This window comes from Anas platyrhynchos, chromosome 33, assembly GCF_047663525.1.
Source record: "Anas platyrhynchos isolate ZD024472 breed Pekin duck chromosome 33, IASCAAS_PekinDuck_T2T, whole genome shotgun sequence".
In the NCBI taxonomy this organism is placed as follows: Eukaryota; Metazoa; Chordata; class Aves; order Anseriformes; family Anatidae; genus Anas; species Anas platyrhynchos.
The window spans coordinates 6,290,236-6,302,333 of NC_092618.1; the positions used below are offsets into that span (position 1 = coordinate 6,290,236).

The 12,098-nt window shown below is 60.7% G+C and overlaps 2 protein-coding genes across 2 annotated transcripts in view; both read right to left on the reverse strand.

Moving 5' to 3' along the window:
• Nucleotides 1–5,523, reverse strand: part of LOC113840551 (latent-transforming growth factor beta-binding protein 4-like) — a 56,376-nt gene extending 50,853 nt beyond the window's left edge. The window contains 2 exon segments of the mRNA XM_072029885.1: nucleotides 4,097–4,365; nucleotides 4,423–5,523. Coding sequence (XP_071885986.1) covers nucleotides 4,097–4,365; nucleotides 4,423–4,453 — 300 coding nt within the window. The 5' untranslated portion in view covers nucleotides 4,454–5,523.
• Nucleotides 5,524–7,775: 2,252 nt separating this feature from the next.
• Nucleotides 7,776–12,098, reverse strand: part of LOC140000125 (latent-transforming growth factor beta-binding protein 4-like) — a 56,412-nt gene continuing 52,089 nt past the window's right edge. The window contains 1 exon segment of the mRNA XM_072029884.1: nucleotides 7,776–8,179. Within this exon segment, the coding sequence (XP_071885985.1) occupies nucleotides 8,037–8,179 (143 nt within the window). The 3' untranslated portion in view covers nucleotides 7,776–8,036.

Consider the following 12,098-nt stretch of genomic DNA (forward strand, 5'->3'; position numbering starts at 1 on the left):
TGGAGAGGGTGTGCAAGCCCCGTGACCCTGCGTTCTCTCTCTCTCCAGCTGCAGCAGGACAGAGGCAGAGTAGAAGAATACCTGCAGCAGAGCCAGCCCTACCTGAAGGCCACTCAGACCCTTTTGCGACTTGAGGCCGTCAGATTCATTGGTGAGCCCAGCCCCTGGGTCCCTCTTGGGGCAGCCTTTGGCAGCCCCAGGCACTGCCCTGTTGCCCCCAGAGCCCCCCGACTGGGCCCTTGCTCCAGGGTGCAGGAGGGGGCACAGCCTGGCTGGCCAGGCCAGGGGCTGCGCTGCTGGGAGCGTGCTGGGGAGCGGGGCTCTGATGGGGTCTCTGTGTCTAGGTCTTGCTGCGCGCTACTGCGAGGACCAGAGCGAGGAGAAGCTGGAGGAAATCCTCAGAGGTGAGTGAGGGCAGTGGGGGGTGTGCTAGGGCTGGGGGGACAGCGGCAGAGGCCCCCGTGCCTTGCCCTGCTCCAGGGAAATGCTTCGGGGCGGAGGAGCAATGCAGCCATAGGAACGAGGGAGAGGAGACGGGGTAGCCTGTGGTGTCAGGGAATGGCCTCCCAGCCTGGAGCTGGGCAGTGCCGCTGAAAGGGTTGAGTGTCCCTGAGGAAGAGTCAGGGGAAAGGGCAGTAAGGCTGACAGAAGGTGGGAGCCTGTTGTAGAGCACGCAACCAGGACGAAGAGGGAGATGAGACAGCCTACAAGCAGCTAGGAGCAGGGTCACGATTGCTAGCCCTTGCTCTCATGGGGAAGCACAATAGCGAGAGGAAAGAGTCCAGGAGATTCCTGGAGTGTGTGAATCCTCCCAAGGGATGGAGGCAGGTGGTGAGGGAACCAGCTTGTGAAGGTGCCCCACTTGACCTGTGGTGCGCAGGTGGGGAAGGACTGGTGGCTGCATTTGGGACATTGCTGAGCAGCAGCTTTCAACGGATTCCTTTGTCCCTCTTGCTCCTCCTGGCCTGGGGAAGAGTCGAGTGGGGCTGGCATGCTCTGCAGGGGATGCCTGGGGATCTCTGCAAGGAGTGGGTTTTCATCTCTGCTCTTCTTTCTTTTGCAGTCCTCCAGCCTTCAGAGAACGACCCGGAACCCATGGTCCGTTCCCTGGCAGTTCAAACCATCCTGATCCTGATGTCAAGGCATAAGGCAATGTCAGGACGGAGATTTCCACTGCTGTGGTGCTGCTGCTGCTAGCCCCGCAGCAGTCCTCAAAAGAGCAATATATATTTTAATAGAACTAGGTTGTTGTCTCGTTATTCCAGCAGCTCCTTCACAGTGACTCGGTGCCATGACGCTGAGCTAACTTGGAGGCCACCAAGGACCCTGAGAAGTTCCCTGTGTTCCCCTGAGAAGGCAACTTCCTTGTGAGGGGAACAGAGGGCCCTATTTGTTAGCCTGACCCTACCCGTAGGGAAGTCTGCTGCCTCCCTGGGGCTAGGGTCATGGACGTTGCCAGAAAGCTTCCCAACCTGGTTTTCCCCTCTGATTACTATCGTCTTTTGATAGTCCAGGCCGGCAGTGATACTACTGAAGATAGAAGCCTGAAGACTATCGAGCGGGACTTTAGGGGACTGGGACGGGTAGTGGATGGAGTGGGAGTTCAGGTGGTGTTTTTGTCCACCCCTACAGTGGCAGGGAGGGGTACAGAGAGGACTCACGACTCACTGGGATCCAGCAACTGCAACTCCTTCTTGCTGTCCTCTGTCAAACCTCTGTTCTCTACCACTAAGCTGTCCTCTGCTGGTCTCCTGTCCTCTGCCAGGCTGCTGTCCTCTACCGGGCTGCTGCCCTTTGACAGCAAGCTGTCCTCTGCTGGGCTTCTGTCCTCTGCCGGCAAAATGTCCTCTACCGGGGTGCTGTCCTCTGCCAGCAAGCTGTCCTCTGCTGGCCGGTTGCTGCCCTCAGAAGACCAGGTCTCCTGCCAGGCCAGCCTGGGCTGCCTGGGGGGCATGCCTCCCTCCTCATCAGATTCAGAAGGAGCCTCTGGAGTGGGAGAGTTCTCAAATAGAAAACGGAGGCTCCTTCGGGCAGGCGTGGGCTATGCTCGGGGACTCCTCGAAGGCCCAGTGCTCCTGCCCTGTCCGTCACTGCCGTGCACCGACGCTGAGGGTCCGAGCCACAGCTGCAGTCATATAAGGCGGACCCCTGGGGTGTCACCAAGGGAGGTCACCAAGGGTCCCATGTGACACGTGCCTGGGCTGGATGGGCCCCACCGGGCGCTGTAAGTTCGTGGGCGACACCAAGCTGGGCAAGGGGATCTGGACAGGCTGGATCAACGGGCCGCATCCAGCTGCGTGGCATTCAAGGCCAAATGCTGGGTTCCACACTTGGAATCATACAATATCCTGAGTTGGAAGGGGGCAGACCTGAAGGGATGAAAGACACGGTCTCCCGATGCCTCTTGAGCAGAAGGCCTTTATTGCCATTTTTCTCTGCTACATATACTTTCCCCGTAACCACATGCGCTGTCCACGCGCCCGAATCAGTCATACAATTCATTAGAGACCCTCAGCCACGCGCCTCAAGCCAGCCAGCAATTGACCACTGCGCAAAGCTCATCTTTAATGCTGTAGCCAAGTTAATTTATCTCCACCTTGTTCAAGTTTTTGTTACTAATGCCTAGTAAAAAAAGGGGCTTTAGGGCTTTGGGGCGACTACTTAAAGGATCAGGGGCACAGGTTGTGTTTGCCTCTGTCCTTCCGATAGGGGGGATCGATGCTGACTGTTGCAGGAAGCACGGCCGAAAGCACGACAGACACCAGTAGAGTCAGATCATGCTCCATTTTATTGCCCGAATAGCCTAACTTTTATAGAGAACTTAACAGGGGTGGACAGTGTTTCACACAAGGTTATTGGTCAAAAGCACTCAGACAAACAACTGCAAGAAAACAACCCCACTTGCAAGAAAACAACCTCCTTGTGATTAGCAGTCACATAGACCTTGTCCTTGAAGCCAGCTACTGGTAACAATATTTTTCTGAGTTCCTCAATTGGGCGATGTGGGAACACTGTCATGGGAACTTCTCATAGTTGCCCTGGTAGCTTGGTTTGCTCAGCTACAGCAAGCCATGGGATTTTTGCTGTTTCAAGAAATCCCTCAACAGCTGACAAGCAGACTCATCACATTAACACGTAGCTTCGGGACTGGTGCAACTGGTAGAACTTTGGGCTTGCTGATCATGGGAGGGTCTATGTGACACTGGCCTGCTACCACCAGATGAGATGCGCCTCCCTGTAGTGGTTTTACCTGGCAAGGTTTTGGTAGCACGGGGCCATAGGAGTGGCTTTTGTGAGAAGGATCTGGAAGCTGCCCCATGTTTGCTAAGGGCCCCTCTGCTGACCAGAGCTGAGCCAATAAGTCACAGAATCACAGAATTTCTAGGTTGGAAGAGACCTCAAGATCATCGAGTCCAACCTCTGACCTAACGCCAACAGTCCCCACTAAACCATATCCCTAAGCTCTACATCTAAACGTCTTTTAAAGACTTCCAGGGATGGTGACTCCACCACTTCCCTGGGCAGCCTGTTCCAGTGTCTAACAACCCTTTCGGTAAAGAAGTTCTTCCTAAGATCCAACCTAAAACTCCCCTGGCGCAACTTTAGCCCATTCCTCCTCATCCTGTCATCAGGCACGTGGGAGAACAGGCCAACCCCCACCTCACTACAGCCTCCTTTAAGGTATCTGTAGAGAGCGATAAGGTCGCCCCTGAGCCTCCTCTTCTCCAGGCTGAACAAGCCCAGCTCCCTCAGCCGCTCCTCGTAGGACTTGTTCTCCAGGCCCCTCACCAGCTTCGTCGCCCTTCTCTGGACCTGCTCAAGCACCTCCATGTCCTTCTTGTAGCGAGGGACCCAAAACTGAACACAGTACTCGAGGTGCGGCCTCACCAGAGCCGAGTACAGCCCCCCGTAGCCACCCATAGCCCCCCGTAGCCCCCAATAGCCCCCCATAGCACCCTAGAGCCCCCTATAGCCCCCCTAGCCCCATATAGCCCCCTGTAGCCCCCCGCAGCCCCCTATAGCCCCCCACAGCCCCCCGCCGCCCCCCCCCACCCCCCCCAATTCTCCCCCCACCCCCCCTTATCCCGCTCCTCACGTTCCGGTCCACGATGTCCCGGCCCTGGCTGGCCAAGCTGCTGCCGTAGGCGGCGGCCAGGCTGGACACGGGCTCGGCCAGGAAGGCGGCGGCGGGGGGGGGCAGGCGGGATGCGGAGGACGCCGGGGGGGCCGCCGGGGGGGCCCCGTAGGCCCGGGCCGGGCCGTGGGGGGGGGAGGGGGGGGCGGCCCCGCCGCTGGTGTCGTCGAAGAGCGGCCGCGGCTCCGCCATCCGCGGAGGGGCCGGGCCCGGGCCGCGGCGCTTGGGGGCTGCGGGGAGAGGAGAGGGGGGGTCGGGGGAGGGGGGGGGCGCCGGGGGGTCCGCACCGAGCCCCGCCGCCGCTCCCGGGGGCTCCATGGCGCTTCCGCTTCCGGTCACGTGAGGAGCGCGGGAGGAAGCTGTTGGCGGAGCGGCGGGGCGGGGCCGGAAGTGGCGGTTGCCATGGGGACGGGCGCGCGGGGCCGTGACGTCAGCAAGGGTGTGATGTCAGCAAGGCCACCGTGCCACCAAGGTGATGACGTCACCAAGGCCACCACGTCACCAAAGCCATGATGGCAACCAAAGCCATGACGTCACCAAGGCCACCATGTCCCCAGGGCCACCACGTCCCCATAGCCCCCATGGCCCCATAGCCCCCACGGCCCCATATCCACCATGTCCCCAGCGCCATCTTATCCCCAAGGCCACCACGTCCCCAAGGCCGCACGGTGGCCGTGGTGGCCCTAGGGCTGTCCCTGAGGTGTCGTGGCCATTTCCTGGCCACGGCGGCCATCTTGTCCCCAAGGCCACCACGTCCCCAGGGCTACCACTTCCCCAAGACCACCATGTCCCCAGATCCACCACATCCCTGTTGCCACCACATCTCCGTGGCCACCACATCCCCAAGGCCACACGGTGGCCGTGGTGGCCCTATGGCTGTCCCTGAGGTGTCGTGGCCATTTCCTGGCCACGGCGGCCATCTTGTCCCCAAGGCCACCATGTCCCCATGGCCACCACATCCCCATGGCCACCATGTCTCCGTGGCCACCATGTCCCCAGGATGACCATGTCCCCATATCCACCATGTCCCCATGGCCACCACGTCCCCAAGGCCACACGGTGGCCCAGGGGGGGCTGCTGCTGCTGGGCACCCTGGGGCTCTGGGTGCTGGAGGGGGGGGCGCGGACCCTCGGGACCCCCCCCGGGACCCTCAACGCCTCCAGGACCCCGCGGTGGGACCTGGCCTCCGCCTTCTTCTTCTCCACCACCCTGCTCACCACTGTGGGTAAGGAGCCCCCCCGCCCCCAAATCGGGACCCCCCCTCCGAATTGGGACCCTCCTAAAGAACCCCATGGGCACCAGGACCCCCCCAAGGGCATTGAGACCCCCGGGACCCCCATGAACCCCAGGACCCCCATGAGCACCAATTCCCCCAGGACGCCTCTGAGCACCAGGCCCCCCCGGGACCCCCCCAAGAACACCGGGACCCCCATGAACACCAGGACCCCCGTGGGCACCAGGACCCTCCATGGCCCCCCATAGGCACCGAGCCCCCTGAGAACCTCAGGACCCCCATGGGTTTTGGGACCCCCTTTAGCACTGGGACCCCCAGGCCCCCCCCCAGCCCCACCAGGACCCCCCCAGCCCACAGAGCCCCCCAGTTCGCCCAGGACCCCCATCACCACCAAGCCCCCAACCTCCCCCCACCACCCCCAGGGGTCCCCCCTCCCCTTTCACTTACCGGGGGGGGTCCCCCCCCTAAATTTTCCCCCCCCCCCCAGGCTACGGCCCCGTGGCCCCCCTGTCCCCGGGGGGCAAAGCCTTCTGCTTGGCCTACGCGGCGCTGGGCGTCCCCTTCACGGTGTTGACGTTGGCGGTGGTGGCCCGGTGGCTTTCGGTGCCGGTCACCCGGTGGCCCCGGCGCTACCTGAGGACGCGGTGGGGTTGGAGCCCCCGGGGGGCCGCCGGGCTCCATTTGGGGCTGCTGGCGGGGGCGGTGGCGGGGGGCTTCGTGCTGCTGCCTGCCGCCGCCCTGTGGGCCCTGGGGGGCTCCGGGAGCTTCTTGGACGCCGTCTTCTTCTGCGGCATGGCCGTCACCACCGTGGGGCTGGGGGACGCGGCGGGGGCACCGGAGGGGCAGCCCCCGCGCCACCTCTACCGGGTGGCCTTGGCCGGTGAGCGGGGGCGGGGGGTTAGAGGGGGGTGTTGGGGTGGGGGGCGTTGGGGTTTGGGGATCTGGGGTTGGGGTTATGTGGGGGTTGGGGCTATGTGGTTGGGGTCTTCTTGGTGGGGGGGGTCTTCATTGGGGTGGGGTCTTTATGGTGGTGGGGTCTTCATGGTTGGGGTCTTCATGGTTGGTGTCTCCATGGTTGGGGTTTAGGTGGTTGGGGTCCTCATGGTTGGGGTCTTCATGGTGGTTGGATCTTCGTGGTTGGGGGTCTTCATGGTTGGGTTCTCCATGGTGGTTGGGGTCTTCATGGTTGGGGTCTTTATGGTTGGGGTCTTCATGGTTGGGGTCTTCATGGTTGGGGTCTCCATGGTTGGGGTTTAGATGGTTGGGGTCTTCATGGTTGGGATCTTCGTGGTTGGGGTCTTCGTGGTTGGGGTCTCCATTGGGGTGGTGTCTTTATGGTGGTTGGGTCTCCATGGTTGGGGTCTCCATGGTGGTTGGGTCTCCACTGGGGCGCGGTCTCCATTGGGGTGGGGCCTTCATGGTTGGGGTCTTCGTGGTTGGGGTCTTCGTGGTTGGGGGACTTCATGGTTGGGGTCTCTATGGTGGTTGGGTTCTCCATGGTTGGGGTCTCCGTGGTTGGGGTCTCCATTGGGGTGGGGTCTTTCTGGTGGTGTCTTTATGGTGGTTGGGGTCTTCATGGTTGGGGTCTCCATGGTGGTTGGGTCTCCATTGGGGTGGGGTCTTCATGGTGGCGGGGTCTTCATGGATGGGGTCACCATGGCGGATTGGGTCTTCATTGGGGGGGGGTCTCCATGGGGATCTCTCCATGGGGTGGGGGTCTCCACGGGGGGGTGGGGGTCTCTGACCGCTGTGTCCCCCCCCCCCCAGCCTACCTGCTGCTGGGGGTGACGGCGGCGCTGCTGCTGCTGGCGGCCTTCCAGCAGCTGCTGGAGCTGCACGGGGTCAGCGCCGCGCTGCGCCCCCCCCTGGACCCCCCCGAGGAGGACGGGGGGCTGCTGGACGAGGGGGGGCAATAAACGGGGGGCTCGAAGCGCGACGGGCTCGCTGTGGTCACTGGGGGGGGTTGGGGGTCCCAGATGCATGGGGGGGGGGGTCCCAGACACATGGGGGGGGGTCCCAGACACATGGGGGGGGTCCCAGGTCCAATAGGGGGGTTCCCGGTCCCATTGGGGGGTCACAGACCCATGGGGGGGGGGTCACAGCACCATTGGGGTGGGGATCCTGATCCCATTGGGGGGGGTCCCCAAACCCATGGAGGGGTCCCAGACACATGGGGGGCTCCCAGTCCCATTGGGGGGGGCAGACACATTGAGGGGGGGAGCAGATACATGGGGGGGGTCCCAGTCCCACTGGGGGGGGTCCCAAACCCATAGAGGGGTCCCAGTCCCAAGTAGAGGGGTCCAGACTCATGAGGGGGGGGTCCCATTTGGGGTCCCAGTCCCTGTGACACCACAGCCCCCCCCCCACCCGACCCTATTAGGATGAAAGAACTCCCCCCCCCCCAGCTCATTTTATAGAAAACCTTTATTCTGTAAAAATTGGGGGGGAAGTGAGGGGGGGCTCACATGGACGGGGGGGGAGGGAGCGGGGGGCCGGGCACCCCCATGGGCACCCCCAGGAGCCCCCCCCCCACCTCACCCCACAGCGGGCGGGGGGGGGATGCCGGACGGTGCCCCCCAGTGTCTCTCCATCCCCCCCCCCCCCCAGCTCCGTTATATACAGACAATAAATACAGGGCCCCCCCCCCCGGGATGGGGAGGGGGGGGCTCAGGCCGGGGGGCGCGCGGGGACGCAGCGGGGGGGTCCCTGCGCCGGGACAGAGCCGGGGGGGCAGAGGCAGCGGAAGGAGCCGGGGGTGTTGAGGCAGCGCCCCCCCCGGCACAGGGCGGCCTCCGAGCACTCGTCGAGGTCTGCGGGGAAAAGGGGGGGGGTCAGGGGGGGTCGGGGAGGGGGATTAAGGGGGGTTGGGGGGGATTTGGGGTGGGATTGGGGTGGGATTGGGGGGTTTTGGGGGGATTGGGGGAGATTGGGGGGGGAATGGGGTGGGATTTGGGGTGGGATTGGGGGGGGTTGGGGGGGATTGGGGTGGGATTGGGATTGGGGGGGATTGGGGTGGGATTGAGGGGGATTGGGATGGGATTGGGATGGGATTGGGGTGGGATTGGGGTGGGGTGGAATTGGGATTGTGTGGGTTTTGGGGTGGGATTGAGGGGGATGGGGATGGGATTGGGGTGGGATTTGGGGGGGATTGGGATTGTGGGGGATTGGGATGGGATTGGGGTGGGATTGGGATTGGGGGGGATTGGGGTGGGATTGAGGGGGATTGGGATGGGATTGGGATGGGATTGGGGTGGGATTGGGGTGGGGTGGAATTGGGATTGTGTGGGTTTTGGGGTGGGATTGAGGGGGATGGGGATGGGATTGGGGTGGGATTTGGGGGGATTGGGATTGTGGGGGATTGGGATGGGATTGGGGTGGGATTGGGATTGGGGGGGATTTGGGGGGGGATTGGGGTAGGATTGGGGAGGATTTGGGGGGGATTTGAGGGGGGATTGGGGTGGGATTGGGGTTGGATTGGGATTGGGTAGGATTTGGGGTGGGATTGGGGTTGGGATTGGATTTGGGGTTAGACTGGGGTGGGGAGGGGTTGCGGATGGGATTGAGGTGAGATTTGGGATGGGATTGGGGTGGGATTAGGATGGGTTTGTGTTGGGATGGGAAGGGATTTGGGGTGGGACTGAGATTGGTTGGGATTTGGGGCGGGATTGGGATTTAGTTGGGATTTGGGGTGGGATTGGGATTGGATTTGGGGTCGGACTGGGGTGGGAAGGGGTTGCAGATGGGATTGGGGGGGGTGGGGATGGGATTGGGGTGGGATTGGGATTGGGGGTATGGAATGGGCATGGGATCGGGATTTGGGGTAGGATTGGGGTAGGATTGGGGTAGGATTTGGGGTTGGATTAGGGTGGGATTGGGGGTTGGATTAAAGTGGGATTGGGGATGGGATGGGGTGGGATTTGGGCTGGGACTGGGGTTTGGGATGGGATGGGATTGGGATGGGAACAGGCTGGGATTATGCCGGGATCAGGCCGGAATCAGGCCGGAATCAGGCCGGGATTAGGCCAGGATTAGGCTGGGATCAGGCCGGGATCAGGCCGGGATTAGGCCTGGATTATGCCAGATTAGGCCGGGACTAGGCCGGGATTATGAAGGAATTAGGACGGGATCAGGCCGGGATTATTCCGGGATCAGGCCGGGATTAGGCCGGATTAGGCCGGGATTATGCCGGGACTAGGCCGGATTATGCCGGGACTAGGCCGGATTAGGCCGGATTAGGCCGGGATTATGCCGGGATTATGCCGGGATCAGGCCGGGATTATCACAGAATCACAGAATCACAGAATTTCTAGGTTGGAAGAGACCTCAAGATCATCGAGTCCAACCTCTAACCTAACTCTAACAGTCCCCACTAAACCATATCCCTAAGCTCTACATCTAAACGTCTTTTGAAGACTTCCAGGGATGGTGACTCCACCACCTCCCTGGGCAGCCTGTTCCAATGCCTCACAACCCTTTCAGTAAAGAAATTCTTCCTAACATCCAACCTAAAACTCCCCTGGCATAACTTTAGCCCATTCCCCCTCGTTCTGTCACCAGGCACATGGGAGAACAGGCCAACCCCCACCTCTCTACAGCCTCCTTTAATGTACTTATACAGAGCAATAAGGTCACCCCTGAGCCTCCTCTTCTCTAGGCTGAACAAGCCCAGCTCCTTCAGCCGCTCCTCATAGGACTTGCTCTCCAGGCCCCTCACCAGCTTCGTCGCCCTTCTTTGGACCCGCTCAAGCACCTCGATGTCCTTCTTGTAGCGAGGGGCCCAAAACTGAACACAGTACTCGAGGTGCGGCCTCACCAGAGCCGAGTACAGGGGGACGATCACCTCCCTAGCCCTGCTGGTCACACTGGTTCTGATACAAGCCAGGATGCCATTGGCCTTCTTGGCCTCCTGAGCACACTGCTGGCTCATATTCAGCCGACTGTCCACCATCACTCCCAGGTCCTTCTCTGCCTGGCAGCTCTCCAACCATTCCTCTCCCAGCCTGTAGCTCTGCTTGAGGTTATTGCGCCCCAGGTGCAGGACCCGGCACTTGGCCTTGTTGAACTTCATACAGTTGACCTCAGCCCATCGGTGCAGCCTATCCAGATCCTCCTGCAGAGCCTTCCTACCCTCGAGCAGATCGACACACGCACCTAGCTTGGTGTCATCTGCAAACTTACTGAGGGTGCACTCAATGCCGTCATCCAGATCATTGATGAAGATGTTAAAGAGGACCGGCCCCAGCACCGAGCCCTGGGGGACGCCACTAGTGACTGGCCTCCAACTGGACTTGGCTCCATTCACCACAACTCTTTGGGCCCGGCTATCCAGCCAGTTTCTCACCCAACGAAGCGTGCGCCAGTCCAAGCCAAGAGCAGCCAGTTTCTTGAGGAGAATGCTGTGGGAGACGGTGTCAAAAGCCTTGCTGAAGTCAAGGTAGACCACATCCACAGCCTTTCCCTCATCCACCCAGCGCGTCACTTTGTCGTAGAAGGAGATCAGGTTCGTCAAGCAGGACCTGCCTTCCATAAACCCATGCTGGCTGGGCCTGATCGCCTGCTTGCCCTGCAAGTGCCGCATGATGACTCCCAAGAGGATCTGCTCCATGAGCTTCCCTGGTACTGAGGTCAAACTGACCGGCCTGTAGTTCCCCGGGTCTGCCCTCCGGCCCTTCTTGTAGATGGGCGTCACATTTGCTAGTCGCCAGTCAGCTGGGACCTCCCCCGATAGCCAGGACTGCTGATAAATGATGGATAGGGGCTTGGCCAGCTCCTCTGCCAGTTCTCTCAGTACCCTTGGGTGGATCCCATCCGGCCCCATCGATTTGTGGACATCCAAGTGCCGTAGCAGGTCACCAACCAGTTCTTCGTGGATGGTGAGGGCCACATCCTGCTCCCCGTCCCCTTCCACCAGTTCTGGGTACTGGGTATCCAGAGAGCAACCGGTATTGCCGCTAAAGACTGAGGCAAAGAAGGCATTAAGCACCTCCGCCTTTTCCTCATCTCTTGTAACTAAGTTTCCCCCCGCATCCAGTAAAGGATGGAGATTCTCCCTAGTCCTCCTTTTTGTGTTGATGTATTTATAAAAGCGTTTTTTGTTATCTTTAACAGCAGTAGCCAGATTGAGCTCCAGATGAGCTTTGGCCTTCCTAATCTTGTCCCTGCACAGCCTCGCTACATCCTTATAGTCCTCCTTAGTGGCCTGCCCAATTTTCCAAAGAGTATAAACCCTCTTTTTCCTCCTAAGCTCAAGCCACAATTCTCTGTTGAGCCAGGCTGGTCTTCTTCCCCGCTGGCTCATCTTTGGGCACATGGGGACAGACCGCTCCTGCGCCATTAGGATTTGCCTCTTAAAGAGCACCCAGCCTTCCTGGACCCCTCTGCCCTTCAGAACCGCCTCCCATGGGACTCCACCAACTAGTGTCCTGAGCAGCCCAAAGTCAGCCCTCCGAAAGTCCAATACAGTGGTTTTACTGGTTCCCTTCCTGGCCTCGCCAAGAATAGTGAACTCCACCATTTCGTGGTCACTCTGCCCAAGACTGTTCCCGACAATCACATCCTCCACCAGACCTTCTCTGTTTGTGAAGAGAAGGTCTAGCAGGGCACCACCCCTGGTAGGTTCACTAATCAGCTGCGTCAGGAAGCTATCTTCCACTTTCTCCAGAAACCTCCTAGACTGCTTCCTCTGGGCTGTGTTGTGCTTCCAGGATATGTCAGGGAAGTTGAAGTCCC